Source organism: Anser cygnoides, chromosome 10, assembly GCF_040182565.1.
Source record: "Anser cygnoides isolate HZ-2024a breed goose chromosome 10, Taihu_goose_T2T_genome, whole genome shotgun sequence".
Classification (NCBI taxonomy): Eukaryota; Metazoa; Chordata; class Aves; order Anseriformes; family Anatidae; genus Anser; species Anser cygnoides.
In genome coordinates, this window is record NC_089882.1 from 22,176,394 (window position 1) to 22,194,248 (window position 17,855).

Genomic DNA, 17,855 nt, shown 5'->3' on the forward strand with positions numbered 1-17,855 from the left:
CTGACCGGTACCCAAGCTGAGTACAAAAGGAGAGACAGAAACAGATAAATTGCTGTTCTAACTTCTCAGAAAGGCTTTAATCCATTTATTTATTTTTTAGCTTCTATACTCAGTCTCACAATTTGTACTTAGCAAGCACAACTCATTGACCCGAGTGAGTCACCTCACGTCCCCCTTCTTTGGTGATGGAAAACACCATGCAGTAGCACTTCCCTGTTAAATGTTTTCCATTGGAATATTTGTTCACTTTTTTTGTTTTCAGTGATGAAGCATCACAGAAACTTGTCCCTGCTTTATGGAGACCCGCAGCTGTTGCAGTGAGTTTCAGCTTGCCAGAAGCTATTTGTACCAGCCGTGGCACTGCTCTCCGCATCTTCTGACTTAAAAAGCCTGCTCTCCGCTACCTGCTTTGCCACACATCTTTGTTAATCATTTGACTTAAGGAGACAAAACATAAGACCAGGTTTCTATGATTTCCCTGGTGTATGACTCATACTTATTGTGGAGGCTATATTAATTACTGTGTGCTTAACATTTAATGAGTCTAAGAGGAAGGAGTCTCCTCACTTCAGCTATATACAACGTGCAGTGAGCCTACTACATGCAGTGAATACTTTTCTAAAACACTAAAATCTGCATACATATTTTATAAATGGAGGCAAATCAGACACTGCTTGAGTTCCCCAAAACAGCATGGCAAAAGCTGAGAAATCTGGGCCGTAGTCCTAATTCTTTCACAGACTTCCTTTGTGCCCACCAGTCCACCCTCTTGTGCTTTGTGTCCTGACTTCCTGTCTGTTTATGAGGATAATAGCAGCTGACTAAGGCCAGGCTCAGTGCAGAACATTTGCACAACCTCACACCACAGCATTATTGAAGGCCAAAAGGAATTATCCTGATTTTATTTTTTTTTTTTGAAGATATGCAAAACCAACTTTTGTGGTGATAAATTATACACTTTCAGTTGTGTGTGATGGCATTATGGTCAAACTCTACTGCCTGTACTGCATCTTCTCCATCCCTGTCTGTTGACTTCTAGTTAATAGCCTCTGTAGTTTAAAACAGTTCTGATCAAATTGAAACAATTTCCAAATGCAGCTATATATGGACAGTTGTGTAGCCCATAGTATATATTTCTGTGAACCCACTTATAAAAGAAAAGTTTCTGGGAAATAAATTGAGCACAAGAAGCAACTCACAAAAAGTTCCCTTTGCTGACTCAATGGAATAGATGTTTGGTTTTTGCCTGAGCCAAATGCAATTGCACGATGAGCTGTGTGACAACTAGGCAGCCCAAGCTTGTGCTAAAATCTGTCCATTCAGCTAAGCCGGCCTTCCCTGGTAGACTCAGTAAGAAGCCTTCCATGCACTGACATTTTCTGGGATTTTCCTTCCTATGTGCTTCTGTTTTCCAAAGTTTTTCTGGGCTGCACCCTATCTGTAACAGGCCATTGGTTTCTTTATCATTCAAGTTGATTTCATTTATTCTGTAGGTACTACAGGGCCCAGATTAAGCATCATCTCTGGTGCAATTCCTGTGCAGTCACTTTTAAATTGATGGGTTTGCCTGACAGAGAACAAAACTTAGCACTCCCTTCACACGTTTTGCTACAATTCGTTATAAAACTTTAGCCAATTACAGAACACTTGTTCTGGTCCACTCTTTGTTTTAAATAACTACCGGTGTAGGTTTATCAATAATTCTTACACGGTGTATTAGGGAGGTGTGGTGTATTGGATGTGGAATAATTCCAGATTTCTTTTATCAGTCTGAAAAATTAGAGATGTGTTGTGAGAGGATGAATGATTTTGGTGCTGAGCATACTGCTTCTCTATGGTATTGTAGCTCATGTATGGACAGAAAATCATGATACACAAGCCACCAGTGACTGGGGGTGGATCAGAGAGATTATAAACACTACAGAGAGCTAAAAGTCCAAGTACTGGGAGAGAATAAAATAACAGGCATGTAAGTGCTGCAGTCAGACATGCTAGTGAAAAGCAAAAAGTGAAGCACTGCAGTACCAAAGTTGTGCGTAATGCAGTGTTCCTGAGGAAAAACTGCTGTGCATTCTTGAAAACTAGAGGTGGGCAAGGTTTTATACGCTGCTAGCTTGGGGCTAGTGACATACTGCTAGTGAATTGTTTGTATCAACAGCCACAAAACTAACTGTAGATCTGGTATGATATATACAACTTATTTTTTGGTACAGGGAAAGGATACGAGCTAGCACTGGAAATACAAAAACTAAGGTTACTAGAGCTAAGAGAATTTGGCTATGTGCTAATAATCACAGGTAACTGGTACAATTTTGATACCATTCTCTTCATCTCATTTTTGTTTTTTTGTGCATGCAATCCTGGAAACATTTCCCTAAAGTAAATATAATCTCATCTTGTCCCAGAGATCTGAAATCCAATTACAAGGCAGGAATATTCCCTAACAAGAGTTTGATACAGCGATTTCTTTGACAAAAATACAAGATCAAGGTCAGGAATTATGTGAACCTGAGAGAACCAGTAGTAAATATATTGGCTGCGCTTAAAAGTGTGATTTCTCTGGAAGTTGTTTCTGGCCCCCCGGTTGCAAATGACAGTATATGCTATTGATGAATCTATGAATATGTAAAAACAAAAGGGAAAAATCAGTTCTTCCCTAAAACTCCAAAGCACCAAAAGAAGCCTTTAAGGTTTTACAGCATCATCTCAGAACAAGGTAAGAGAATCACAAAGTTCTGGTATCCCTCTTCATACTCCTGGAGTCTTTGAGATCCAAGTACACATTTTAACTTAATCATATTATTGTTTGTTTCCAGACAAATGATTCTCTTAATTTTTGTTCAAGAGTAAAATGCCTGCCTTTGAGGAATTCTTGGTACAATTTTGACTAAAAGAACATAAATTAGGTTAGCCAGCTAGGTCAGTTTTCATGGTAAGAGCTATTCAAGGTAACCATGAATTGGTTAATAACCATGAATAACCATTTTGGAGTAAGATGAGCTTCATTGTCTGCCGTGCTGTGTGATAAAATTACTGTACCTGGTTCCATCTGGGACATTAAAGCACTGACCCAGGTGGTACCCCAGCTGGTTGACAGCAGCAGTACATCACTTTTAGCTACCCCTGACTCTGCAGGTAAACCACTGAGTCCGCAGTTTAGTCCCACCAACAAGAGCTGGAGGGCTTGTTGTCCAGCTGGGCTTCTTGGGGTTACAAGCTGGGGGCAAGGGACTGTATTAGTAAATATTCTTATTGTGGATATTCACAGTGCATTCTTCCTGATATCTATAATAATGATAAATGTAAAAATGGTGTAAAAAAATACTTATGTAGAATCTTCATGTGAATATGTTCACCCTGATTGACATCTCTGATGGTTCTGTATTCAACAAATTGCTGTTAAAGTGTGGTCAGTTGTGTAATCCACAAGGTAATTCATTAACAGCTTTGCATAAAATGATGAGTGTCCATTATTTTCCTTTTCTGAGTAACTATGTACCCTTACAATAACTTTACCAAATGAGTCACTTAAGAATACATTTTAAGGATGATTTTCATTTAATTATCACTTTTGAAAGACATATCTCCACTGGGTTTGTGCATACATGGCAAAGAAAACTTAATCATTGACTGATTCATGTTTTGGGTAGATACTTCAAATATTCAAGCTAATTGTATTCAAGTTGGTTCTCCTTTAAAAAAAGGCCAAAAGGTAAAATCCTTAAAACTTACTTAGAAATCCCAATGTGGAGCTGTATCATTTCCATGAATCAGGGTCTGAATAAGGAAGTGAGATTTCGTAAATGATAGTTTCCCAACTTGTAATTGTGTTTGTTCTCTTACTCTTCCTACTCCTCTCACTCTTCCTGCTTCTTGAATGCATGTTTCATTTAAAAGCCTCTGCTAGGTTATTAATGTGGCCAGCAATCCAGCACTTCCCTTGGTTAGCGGAGATGAAAAGATATATTTTCTTTTGAGAGCTGTATTGTTCTGCAGTTGTGTGCATTTCAGTCCCATTGTGTGGTTCTTCACCGAGTCAAAACAGAGCTCTTCTATCCCTGAGGACAAAGAACAAACTGTTGTTGGGGGGCAGAATATCTACAAAATCATAAATCTTTCTCCCTCTCCTGTTTATTCTTCATGCTATCCAAGCACTTTTAGGGAATGGCCAATTAACTCCAGACTCATGGCAGGTTCTTATGGGCCAGATTCCTCTTATCTAAGAGGATGCAACCAAATTTCCAAATATTTTCTAGTTGAATGCAGCATTTGTTTTTCCTTGCCCTTTAATTTATAAGTAAATAATAGATAATTTATAGTTATCATAAATTGATATCTCAATTATCAATAAAATTGAAATTTTCTCTAAGCAATGCACAGATCACCAGCAGTATTGTAAAATATTGGGCAAGTGTGTACCAAATTAATTTTACCACACATCCAGTTCTTTATTACATGAGTAAAACTGTTTAAAGATATTTGTCTTTCAAGAATTAATCTGATCACTGGCCATTGCACATCATTGCGTATTGAAATACATGGGAAGCAGAAATTGTACAGATGGTTTTCCTATAGTAAAACATGCTGTGAAAGTAATAATTTGTAAAATAGCTATAATCAGTGAAGAAAACACACTTTTGTTGATGGTATTATATCCACTATTTTTTTTAAAAAATTACAAACTGAGGGGGAGGGATTCCAAAGTCAAACGTTAGAACTGAGCTATTTAACCACAACATAGTGTTGTAATTAACATCCATACTGTATGTACTTCATTGCATTTTATTTCCTGTCATTTCTCGATGCATGGTATTTAGAAGAACTAAAAGCAGTGACTCAATTCCAAGAAAAAAATGCTTTTATATTCCTTTATATTGACAAGTCATATGTTCGAATGTACGTTATGTTAATAATTTTTTTGGATATCTCATGCTGGTGTCTGAATTACATAAAAATTATATGATGTGTTAAGTGGCAGGTCTGCAAAGAAACTCTATATTTAATCCCAATTATGCAGGATCAGGTACTGCTTGGGCTTGTGTTCTTACATGAACATATGCAAGAAGTGAGTCTGAAAAAATGCCGTCGCATTCAGGCAGCTTCCAAAAGGTCAGGCTATTAGGCTGAAACTTTGCAGCATCTCTGTAGTACTTCTGGTTGTCTTTTTCTCAGAAAGTTTGCTAACAGTTTTCTCCACTTTCGCAGTCCTAAGTGGGATTTTGCCTCAGCAAGATGATTGGACCCAAGATATATCTGTATCGCCTATTTCTTGTAATGCTTGCTCTTATCTAGAGGAGTCAGTGAATGCACTGTGTGCTGGCTACTGGTTTGCTTCCTTTACTGATGCCTCTGTAAAGGCATGAGGTCCTGTCATGGGGAAACAGGGAAGAATCTGGTCTGTCCCTGTTAGAGCATACAGTATCATCTGTAGCTCTGCGCCATCTTTCTTACCCAATGAAAAACAACATTAAACTTGGATTATTTTTTTATCAGCCACAAAAGAATCCAGCAGGAAGAACAGAATGAATCCAAAAACAGAAAAACATTTGCCCCTCAAATATCCAGAGAAATTAGCAGTGATGAAAAAGGAAATACTGTAAAGGGAACACAAGAAGGTTTAACTGAGCTCTGAAAAACAAATGAGCAGTCTTTAAATTTGTCTATTTTTTTTGTTTTTGTTTTTTGATTGTGGGTTGTTGTTGGTTTTTTGTTTGTTTGTTTGTTTTGTTTGGGTTTTTTTGAGCTCTGGCCTTTTGGGAATAATGTAAATGCCAAAAAGAGCTGGACAAAAAGTAAGCGTTGTATCCTATCTATGAGAATCAGACGACGTGTATCATGCTAGTTGTTACAGTCACAGTCTACAGTCTTCACTGATTAAAATCAAATTTGACAGTAACACAATATAGAGGCTTAACTGACAGCACACACAGCACATTTGCTAGTCATAATGCCAGAGTTTAATGACTGATGCATGTGGGAAGCTAATTTGGATTTTTTTTCCTGAATGGGATAAATGAGCATCCAGTTAATGCCAATCATGAATTCAAGCCATGTGACAAGATTGATGCTACATACCCTGTTCTTGTTTTGCATATTCTGCAAAATGAACTGCAGGAAAAGAGCCAGTTTGTACACACATCCGGAGACAAAGTTCAATCTGCTTTCTGACACATCCACCAACTGCAGCTGAATGTATCCAGCTTGCTGCTATGTCCACAAACTAATTACCCTTTCTCTGTTAAATAGCCTAAGAATTACAAATTGTATGCCTGTTTTGAGAAAAAGTACAGGTTGAACAAGCAGACGAAGTATAAATAAAATATTTATATAAAAATAGTCTCTTACAAAATATACTCTCTTATCCTATGGTTGATTTTCCAAAAGATGGAAGTTTGTCTGGAGTTTCTTATTTTTAGACATATTTCAAACAGGATTTTATTAATGCTTCTTTCTTTAATTAAAGAAAAAAAATGGTAAAGATTTGCATCCCCTACCACTTGACTTTTGTTCCAGACAACTAGCAGCAAACAGGAAAAAATAAAAAATAAAAACAAGAAAAAAACCAGTGTGTTTGTGTATGTACATATATATAAAGATGCCAGCTTTTGCACTTAAACATCTAGTACTGTAGAACACATCCTGCAAGTCCAACTAGTAGAAATATCCTAGTTAAGAATAATATATACAGCTCCAGTTTTTCCTTGCTGTTTCTACAAAATTATTCCACAAAGAAAGCAAGCTATCTACTTTAATTGCAGAATAGTTCCAAAAATGTTGGTAGAGTTCTTTTTAATTAAATAAATTAATATTAGTTTTATCTGAATAAATTGTTAAATATTGCTATTATTATGCCCAAGTGTCCCAAATCCCTGTGCTAAATCTGCAGCACACACACACACAAAATGCAGATAAAGCAGTGTCTACAGAACATGTCAACAGTTCTACTCGCTGTAGCAAGTGGTATGAAGTGAAAAGATGGGCAAGACCGGCAGAAGCTTTTCACAAGTGTAGAAGCCTAAATGTGTGTCATCCGCACACTCACACGGGCACTTCACGATAGGGCACTGTCCATCCCATCCTGTGCAAAGCCCATGGCTGAGGATTTTTCCCCTACCCCATCCTGCTCCTTATACACACAAGTTTTTGACCATCTTTTTTTTTTTTCATTTTTTTTTTTCCAAACCAAGTTCATTGCCATGCTCAGAGATTTTTCTCTGGTGTCTCTTCCCAAGGCAGTCAATGCTTCTTGCTCCAGAGGTACAGATTAACTGAATGATCTCATCTCTCTGATTTGTGTGTCAGGGGGTTGGGGGGGGGGGGGGGGGGTGTTTGTTTTTTGTTTCTTGGCTGACTTTCTTAAGAGTCTGAAATGTGTATCCACATAAGCAATGAAACATGAGAAGAAAAGACAGGGATCCATTCATCAGAGTTTCTTCTGGGAGAGCAGATCTTTGCTACAGTCTCGTGTTGAGCGCATGTGCAAATGTACTCGCGGCCAGGGACACAGCCAGCCTGCCCAGCCACGTACTCATTTACAGGTATATACTTCTGTTCTTTCACTGCATGTGTTGCATTTAACATAGCAGCACCAATGAAATTTGCAGTTGCACTGCCACACTCTCGAGTACTGGTGCGTGTTGTAACCTCGCCCACAACACATCAGGTCGCAGCCGTTGGACTGCTGGGCTGTCTTGTTGCACATCCTCCCCTGTGTTCCCACGCTGCCAGTGACGGGGTCTTCTTCACAATAATTGGGAGATTTTTCTATGTACACTAAATCTGTATCCATGGGTTTGCGATAAGAAAGTGGCTTCTTTATTTTGAGGAAGGTCGGACGCTTGTTGCGACTTGCCCTCACTGGTTCGACCTGAACTGCTTCGTTGTATTTGTCCTTAAGGATGTAGCCCAGCTCCCGGAACTTAGGCAGGGTTGTCCAGCATGTCTTAGTGGTACAGGATCCCGAGACCCCATGGCACTTGCACTCTAACTTCATGTTTTCTTCCAGAATCTGGATTTGGAAGAACAAAGAATGATGCATTAATAAAAACTAAACACTTCAAAAAAAAAAAAAAAAAGAGGTTTATCTGATGCATATTGAATAACAGTCACAGAGGGGTTTGCTCTCCAGTATTAGCTGTCACCAGGCACGGGCCAGGTTCCCACCAGAGCTATGGGCTTTGCTTGCCTGGTGATGCAGTTGTCCCAGGTAGCAAATGCTTACGGGTATCAGCTAAGTTCTGCCTCCAAAGTTTGCACTTTGAGTTAAACAGGGAACGTGAGTGCCTAATTTCACAGACTGTAGACCAAGTGTAAATTGGGATCCTCATTACAGCTTTTCTTCACCTTGCCTTGTACAGCGCTTCAGATTCTTCTGTCTTCCAATTTTTGCATTTGGCAGTGAAATGAGGACCTTGCAGAAAATCACACCTTTACTATGGCAGCCTTACACAAAATGCCACATGCAGAATGCTTTGAAAGTTCAATAATAGATACTAGAACTTGATTTTTGTAAATAGAGATGCCAAATTAAACTGCATTTCTGTTCTTTGGCCTGAAAATGGCATAAGCTGGTGTAAGATATGAACAAGCAGATAAACTCTATCAATGCTCATCCTCCTGTTGGTGTCACGTTAATCAACAGCGTAGAGCAGACTATTATTTAGTTATGCAATCATCGTCTGTTCTAAATGTTGCAAGTTAATGCTGCAGTTTGAAATCTAAGTATTATTTCAGTATACCACAGCCTTACATTCTTTGCCATATGTATACAGTATACCCCAGTCTTTCCATTTTTTCCTAAAGCATTTTGCTCTCCTCTCTCACATGGGTAATGGAGCATACAAAATACCTGGGCTACTCTGCCAAAAAACTGGCTTTGTCTTAAAGCATAAGGTGTAAGAGTAAAGAGGAGGAATTGCTTTCATGTTTTGTCATCAATTCTGGTTAAGAATTTTCCACCTCCTTAGTACCATAAAAGCTTCTCAATCACATCATCTTGGCTCCACCCTGTATCACGTTCTCTTCTTTGTAGGGTCTTCTCATGTTTAAGGCTGAGTTGTCACTGCTTTCCTTTTGATGATAACAAGCTTCATATTCCCTTCAGCCTTCACATCCCTTGAAACTTCAGCCCTGTATCTTCTCTCTCCTGCTGTTTCTTTACCAGCCCCAGTCCTTGCCAGCTAACCCTGGAGACCAGCTTAGTCCCTGCTGTCTGACCCAAGCACTAGAGCTGACCTCACTTAGCAGCTACAGTGTTAATGCTAGAAAAAATACTAATTGATAGAATAATTCCAGCAATTAATTTCTCACTGGTGTTGGCTTGAAAAGATAATAATAATTCTTCTGATTACAGTCTGCCTAGCCTGGCAGATAGCAGCAGTGGGAAGACCAGCCGGGGGATTATCTGGGTTCAGGGAGTGCCCACATCATTTTTCCCCTGAGAATCCTCAGCTGATCTGTGCAACCCCAAACCTGGGCAGCCTGGAAGGCTGGAGGGAGGTCAGCAATGTGGAAATTTGGATTAACCCTTTTCTGTAACCCCCCACTTTTGTTTTTTGGACATTAGGAAAGCTTACCGTGCAGACACCAGCTGTTGCTGAACAGGACAGTCTGCCCTGAAGGAGCCAGGTCCAGCTCAAAAGGCTAGACATGCGCTGGGACTTCAGGTCTAAAATCTCAGCATAAGAGACTGAGTGGCTAGGAGTAAGAGTACCTCTGAGGTTGTGCGGCCAGCAGATCGTATGCAGCACACTAACACTGGTGAATGCAACTCCATCCTACTTGTGGAAGCCTTAAAATAGGCAATGTAGAGGCTGCATGTAGTAGCTTATTACTCTCGCACCTTTTGGTCATGAGCCTGTTCCCATGTCATCTAGGCACAGTAATCGGTATTGCTTAACTTTAGGGTAGTTCACACCTGTTTTTTTTATTCACTGTTCCTTCTCTGCCATTTTTAAATGAAAAACTGGATTTCAAAGGCATTTAAATGGCTTTGGTTTTATTTTAGTCCATTGCTGATGTGTCAGTACATGTGGTCTGAAGACGAGATTAAAACCCCTAGAAAGTATAGGTCCAAGGTTTTGACAGGTGTGAACTTAGCCTATATTATGTCACAGTTTGTGCTACTGTTTTAAAATTAAATTTTCAAGCAAACTATCCATCCAGTGACTTTCCAAAAACCGAGATGTGAGAAACTTTGATATTCAGATCTACATCTTAACTTGCAGTTCTGCTCAAATTTTGGCTTACATTTTGCATTATCTTGTTATCTTGAGTTTCTCTCTCAGCCACTGCATACTTCTTTTATTGCTCACTCATTCATAAGGTAGTACTCTTAGAAGATAAATGAGGAGACAGAAAAGGAGTTATAGCACAGAAACCGGAAAAATAACATAAATTCTTTTAGCCTCATTTGTACTTTTTTTAAAGCCCTCTTTTTTTAATTTGAAACTAGCTGGGGATACATTTCTCAGCCCTAATTCAATCACTGCTCTCATTCAAGTGGCTGGCCTTATATCTGGTACGATGTTCAAACTTGCAACAAAATATTTCTAACATCAGGATCTGCCAGATTGACTTGAAACATTAATACAAAATACATCATGACTTAGTGTCATCTATCCAGGTAGGGCTTTTCTCTGAAGTGTAAATAGCCTAAATTGCCTTTTGGTTTATTTCATTAACATCCCATTTACAGACAGCGATCTCTAAGAGAAGGAATATTTTCCCCCAGAAAGAGCTGAGCAAGCGGCTGGAGCAGTTCAGCAATGGGGCAGCCACGTGTCACGTACTTGCCTCTTGCTCTGGGTGACGTGATGCCAACCCGGACAAGCATCTGGATTTCTGGCCTCCCTCAGCTATGGCCAGGCATGAGTAGTTAGGGTAAAAACATCTGGCTTTGCCTGAAGATGAGACATTTGACCAATATTAGTTGAGTCCAAGTATTAGGGGTACTTTTTAGATGACCAGAAACATTTGAAAGTGTGAGCAGAGGATGGACAGATGGATGAGAAAGATTTTTCTTTAAATGCTGTGCCACATTTATTGTTCTCTTTCTCTCTCTCTCTCTCTCTCTCTCTAGCACTTTCTAAGATGTTCTGACTAACTTTCTGTTTTCTCTTGCCCTACTGGGGTTGCATTTCTATTGCACTGTGCTGAAATCACTCCAACACATCTGCCTAGTTTGGGCCCACTGCACTCTGCTATCAGACTTTCCCTTCCATTTCTGCCTTTTCCAGCCCAGCCTCCCTACTGTTAGCTCACAAACCCTTTTGTTGCCTCTGTTCTTGTACATACGTCCTCTTTGCAGTTGCTCTCTTTCCATGTAGTGTTTTACAAATTTAGCCAGAGATGAATTGAATCCTGTGGCCTTTAGAAAATAGACTGCATGTAATCTGAACCATCTATCCTCAGCAAAAGGCTGCAATGCTGATTTGATAGTTTTATTGCACGGTGATATCAGGTGCTTGCAGAGTATTCTCTGGGTAAGGACTGGGGGCCTGGGCCTTCCCCTTGGTTTCCATGAGCCAAAAGAAGTGCTCTACCCCTTCACTTCAACACGTGGTCTGTGTTAAAAACAGGAAACACCCCGAACCTTTTGAGTATTTGTTTCTTCAAAGGTTTTAGCAAGCAGCTCATACTTTTTACATTAGATTAAAGCTTTATATATGTTATAGACTGATCTTCCTAAAATGTAAGAGCTTGAAGAGCACAAAATGTAAAATCTAGAACCTCTGTTTCTTACCAAAAGACCATATCCTGCTCCATTAGCCATAGAGGGTAAATCTATATGCACCATTGAATGCTCTGAACTGGATTAGATGCTAACAAAGAACTGGAGTTCGTTTAACTTTGTCCACTTTTTCTTTGAGTTCCTATAGTAAACTGTCAGTACTTGTTTCTCTGTGTCTCCTTTGCCATTAGCCTCTGGGAAATAGTTTGTGTGAAGAGAACTTGCTCTGGCTCTCTCTGTTGATGTTATCTTCAGATATAGTACCTTTGGGCAGTGCCATAAGGAACATAACATGTTTTTTCTTTGCCTTTAGTTTTGCAGAAAATGTAAAGGGTGTATCACGTGAGGGTGGCAAGCTGCAGCCCTGAAGAGCCCTTTGAGCAGCCTGCGAGCTGCACAGGCTCAGGTGCCAAATGCAGAGGTTGTTCGCATGGTCACAAAGTCCTCTACTATTGGTCAGGGAAAACACAACCATTGGCTAAAAGCTGTGAATTTTTCATTACAGAGAACAAGGCAGGACTTGGAGAGTGGTCACAACATTTCTGTGGGCTGCAGAGGCCATTGAGGAGAGGCAAGCCTGCCCCATTCAACTTGCGGCAGACGAGGATTTATGATTTATATCATTTTCAAGAAGGCAATTGTAACTATAAAACAAAGCTCCTCAAACTTCAGGAAAAATGTTAGAGGGCTGCTTGGTTTTCTTTTGCAAAAGGATTCACTTAGTAAAAATATTGTTTTAAGCTAATGTAATAAAGACTACTTCTATCTAAAATAAATAGAAAATTACACTGCCACTTGTTTTATTCAAGTGTGACAGTAATCTCAAAATGATACTACCTTTTAAATAATTTGTGGGACTGTCTTAACACCAAAACTCTGAAACTAAATAAGAAAATAGCAATAACACTTGGTGCCTTTTGACTTGAAAACAAAAATTAACATGAGAGAGCATAAAAGAGGAAATGATGCCATTTAATGACAAACCCTGTGAAACCTTGTAATGTAAGAAACAGCATATTGAAAAAGTACCAAAATGCAAATCTGAAATTAGGAAAGACATATCTAAACAGAAAAGTTTATTTCCCATCAGTGGAAGTCCACTAGCGATATTAATAGAGCTGTTGTAAAAAGTGTTTTGCATAAATATGATATATTTTGCATTGATATCCTATGGCAAACTAATTGTGGATGAGTCTGGAACTGCTTGTGTCCCATATTAAGCGTGACTCACTCCAGCTAATCTTTCATATTTCAGTTGAATGTATTATGAAGGCCTTATTAAGCACAGTTAAATGATGTTTCTTCCTCGCATTTTTTCATTAGTTAAACTGTGCAAAAAGCAATGTCTGAAGTTGAAGTCAACATCAAACAAATTTGTTATGCTGAGCAGTGCGAGTCCTGACTATCTCAAAAATACTACTACTACTGGCAGGTTAAACCATTTTTCCCATTACAAAAATTTTTCTGTTCCAAATAAAAAATGGCTGGGAAATCACCATAGCATATGACCTATACCAATTAAATCACAATTGTGTTTTCCTACAAACAGATGTCTAAAGAAGATCATGCAAGATATTGGTCTGAGGACTAATTACGAAGATAGACAAGAGAATGCTGATAAATGACAGAATGCTAGAAACATGCCAGGTTGTACAGAGTACAAACATCTACCTTCAATAATAGATATCCAAATTTTAACTAATTGGAATTCTGATTGTAATTCCCTAAAAAATGAAGAGTTCATGAACTTTGCTCTCTCATTAGTTTAACTTTTGTGCAGTATTTCTGACTTTTCTTTATGCTGCCACAAAGCAGGAGGTTCCTTACCATTCTTTATAAGTTTCATAATTATTAGTAATAGTATTTCTACCTTGGAATATTAGTTGTCCTTTACTTCAGCTTTATAAAGAACCTGACCATATGCAGCAACTATTCTCCAAGTGCAGCTTCTATTTTCACAATATATCAAATGAGTAAAGAAAAAATAGTTAGTTGTTCAGTATAGTCACACTGTTCATGTACTATTCTCAGCACATGTAAACTGATTTTCTTCTCTTTCCCTTGGTAAGTCACATTACTCAATTTAGAGGGCAGAAGACCGAATACCCTTCAGGGACCAAAAAACAAGCAGCAGTAGAAGAACAAATCTTACAAGATGTTTTCAGAATTGTTAGTCTGAAGAACATTTGGACATAGGATAGGAAGGGGACCACAGTTTTTTAACAAAAAGATTTAATGAGACAGATTCTCATACTATATAATAATGCTCAAGTTAAACCACAAGGCATGGCTCTTGCCTTTTTTCAAATTGTAGGAACTTCTATGTGTAATAAAACAAGGTGTCATAGTCCTTCAGCTTTCTGCCACTGAGGGGTTCTAGGAGAAAACCTTATATCCTATTGTAGCTGCTCCCAGGATAAACTTCTGCCAAAACCATCTCATCTTTGCAAATGTAACTAGGAAAGGGGATTCCATGTATGCAGCTCAGAGTATCTTGCTTGCTCATTCCTCAGTATTTTTCTCAGACACGTCTGCAAATCTAATCATGGCCACCTGAAAGTCAAATAAGGTTCTTCAGTTTTTATTTATCTTCATCAATAATACCTTGCAGAGGTAGCAGGCACCATGTGGCAACACCTGATGTTAATAGCTCAGCAAAATCTGATATGGACTTGAAAAGAATGATACACAAAGAAATCTACACTGCCACGTCAGACAGTCCCTCCTCGGAGCAGGTCTCATGCCAGGTATTCTCTTCTCTCTCACCCCCTCCCTTTCGCGTCGTATCTGATAACAGCTACAAGCTTGTAGTCTGTGGGATTCCTTGCCTTTTTACGTCTCTCACGAACAGATTCCTGTTTTCCCCAGAGAGAAAGTACCTGCACCCTTGTCTCTCTCTATGGTCACCAAAATGTAAAACGAAACCATTAATTCATGAGCTGGAACCGTGAGCTTCAGGTTGAGTTTCACATGCTCTTAAGGGATATGGTTTGTGACAAAGTTTTCTGTGTACTAACAAACACAAAACCGTCTTCCCCACCTTTCCTTCTGTTAGCAGGAAATACTGTTATAAAAGTTTTTCTCAACTATGAATTACCAAACTAATGCTTTGATAAGATTTTATACGAGGAAGTGGACTTAAAATATTATGTTCCTCCTGCACTATTGGAAAATAAGTTGTGAGATTGGGGGTTCATAGCGTGGGACTTTTTGTTTTCTGAGTTGCTAATGACAAACACTCTGTACTTGAAAGCTGGCTTGAGAGTTTACTGAGTGGTTACTGCTCTGGTGCCTTCTTGGTACGTCTGTCTGCAAGACTGGTCTGACTTGCGTTTTGTTTCTGTAGATTTTTCTATTTAAAAGCAAGGCAAATATTTTAACAGAAAAAAAATGGAAATAATTTGAAAACATAACTGTCAAAGTGTTTGATAAAATACTTGCTTTTTTAAAAAATAACTCTTGGAAGACCCATTATCACCTAGATTAGACTGGATCGGTGTAGGGCCAAGTAGGTGTCATCATGTACGAAGTTTAAAAATCAGTCATAAAAAACAGTTCTGAAAAAAATATATATTTTTTTAATATGCTTTCACCTACAATTATTGGAATATAGTTGAATTGTCTTAGGGTCATTCAACAAGTTAATTTATATTTCCTATTTGTATAAGTGAAAGCATGACTTCCTAGTTCCAGACTGAAATAGGATTGTGAGATTAAGGGAAAACTTATCTAGGATCAGTATTTGCTGCTGTCCAAGCAAAACTGACACTGTGGATACGATGGATTATAGCTTGTGAAATACTGAATAGTCATGTCTAGTCTACCTGGGTACTTTGTACAATGAAGCTAAAATAGACTGGAAAAGGGGATGATGGTGTTACAGAATTACAGATAGAGTTGTTGGTTGTGTTATCTAATTCACCTTCTTATCACTACATGAGTTGTCTATAGTACGTATCTTCCTCTCCAAAAAGATATTGGGCAGTATGTTCATGCCAAAAGTGAATAAAAAGGATGATCAAGGCGTTTTGAAAATGAAGCAACAGCATGATGTTCACTGACACCAAGATGATTTACAAAGAAAATGAGACAGCAATTTTTCTGGATTTGGGCATGTTATCAACATAAAATTTATTCTTATATCATATCTACCTTCCTTACATTCTGGTCACAAACTAAAAATCACTCCAAAAAATACTGTTGCTTCTGAAACAGGCTTCTCTAAAGCAGTGATCTGTGCAGTATTGTATCATGTATTATAAAGATGATGAATGTCCATTGTTAAAAATACCATTTTGCCTAATTCTACTTCAGTCTAGGATCTCAGTGTATGGATCAGAGACTAATGAAGTGAATGAAAGCTTGACAGCGATACATGCAGGCCTGGACCTCTTCAAAGTAATTATAGTTCTCCTAGCATCCTATATCCTATGAATCTGTTTTTAGTTTTGATCTTGGGATGGTGATCTTCATCCATATTCTGTGCTTCAATGAATCAAGCTGTCGTTAAAATGTAGGATGAGCTGCTTTTAAAAAAAATACATTGCACATAGAGTTTATATTTTAGCATGCTAGTTCTGAAGTAATTTGGAGGTACTCCCAGGTAAGGTGAACTAAAACTTATTTGCACTCCTCAGTTTGAGGACACAATGGGTTAAAGTCTTGGGGGTTATTCAAGTTCTGTTACAGCCTTGCTCTGCTAGGCAGGGATGTCAATGCTGTCTTTTGCTTTGGGCTGTCTCATGGAGCCTGAGTCATACTTCACTGCTGTGGTAAAAAATGTAGGGAAAACAGGAAATGACACAACTTAAATCCATCCTTGTCATAGTTAATGTACACAGTGAAGGATGGTACAGAGTTGAGTCATTCCCACTAAACTTCATCTTCTATGTAACTCTCCCCACTGGTAGTGAAACGCTCAAATGAAGTGGTGCTGGCATTGTATAGTAAAGAATTGGGAGCAACCAGGTAGAGCATTTTGACAAATGCTTGAGCTGTCTAGAGAAAAGTTTCCAGAGTGTGATAGAAACCAAAAGAACAGCCTTACTTGTTCCAGACAACTCATCAGAAAACACCTCTTGTCCTAAACTAATAAAGCCAGGTGCTGGCAAGAACACTAGTTGCAAAATAATATCACTTCATATCGCTTCCAAACATTTTAACCAATAGCCACACACAGTTAATTATAGGTTCATTTAGTTACATACCACACCATGAGAGTTAACCCTTAGGTACTCAGCAAATAATACTATGCAAGGCATATTTCTCATGCTTCAAAACATAAATTTCAGTTCTCTAAGCCAGCATTTTTAGTAAACAGTAGATGTTTTTACTCTCCCTCAAGCTTTTCAGGTGATTTCAAAGTACTTCTACAGTAATGTCTCAGTACCGTCTTTATAAAAAAGTATTTCCTAGCTTAACTTCTTCAGGAACTCCTTCAGACTCCCTCAAAAAGAAGCACCAGTTACCTTCATGTTTGATTCACAGGAAGACATCTCTGTGTCAAAATATTCACAGGATAATAAAATAACATGCTTTTGGTTATAACAAGAATTAGGATATTCTTGTGGAAGTCATTTTTCCATAAAGACGGCTTTCAAATTAAGTTATATACATAAGAGTTTTCCCCCTCCAGTTGCAGTTGGGACAATAGATCCGCGGTTCCATGTTTTCAAATAGCTTCCACTTATCAGAGATAAGATCCTACCAGCAGAGCCTATCTCTGTAGCCTAGCAGCTGCCAAGATTAACATGCCCCAAGAACAGGCCAAGAATTTTAACACAGAGCTTCTGGCCTGTTGTCAATGAACATTTCCTCCAATACAGAAGAACGTGAAATTTCCTAATTTTACATACAACGCCCAGTGCAGTCTAAGCAAACCTCTTTGGCTTTGTGTCTTGCTTACCTGGCATATTAGATTTTCTTCTTTTCATTCTAACAGGTATTTTAGCAATAGCCAAAGCTTTCATTTTACAAGTGAGCAATCACATATTAAAAGAAATTCACTTTTAAGGTGTGTCATATTGATGGAAGTAATTCCCCTCAGCCAGCTCACTCTCCAGACCAGGCATAGCTGTTGCTCTTTGTTAAGAAATCTGTCTGTTTACTATTTATAGATGAGTTA

At 38.5% G+C, this 17,855-nt stretch overlaps 1 protein-coding gene across 1 annotated transcript in view; it reads right to left on the reverse strand.

Annotated features, from left to right (window-relative positions):
* Positions 1-4,067: 4,067 nt before the first annotated feature.
* The window catches only part of WNT7A (Wnt family member 7A), a 36,803-nt gene continuing 23,015 nt past the window's right edge, over positions 4,068-17,855 (reverse strand). The window contains exon 4 of the mRNA XM_067003247.1: positions 4,068-8,008. Coding sequence (XP_066859348.1) covers positions 7,529-8,008 — 480 coding nt within the window. The 3' untranslated portion in view covers positions 4,068-7,528. The remainder of the gene's footprint in view (positions 8,009-17,855) is intronic.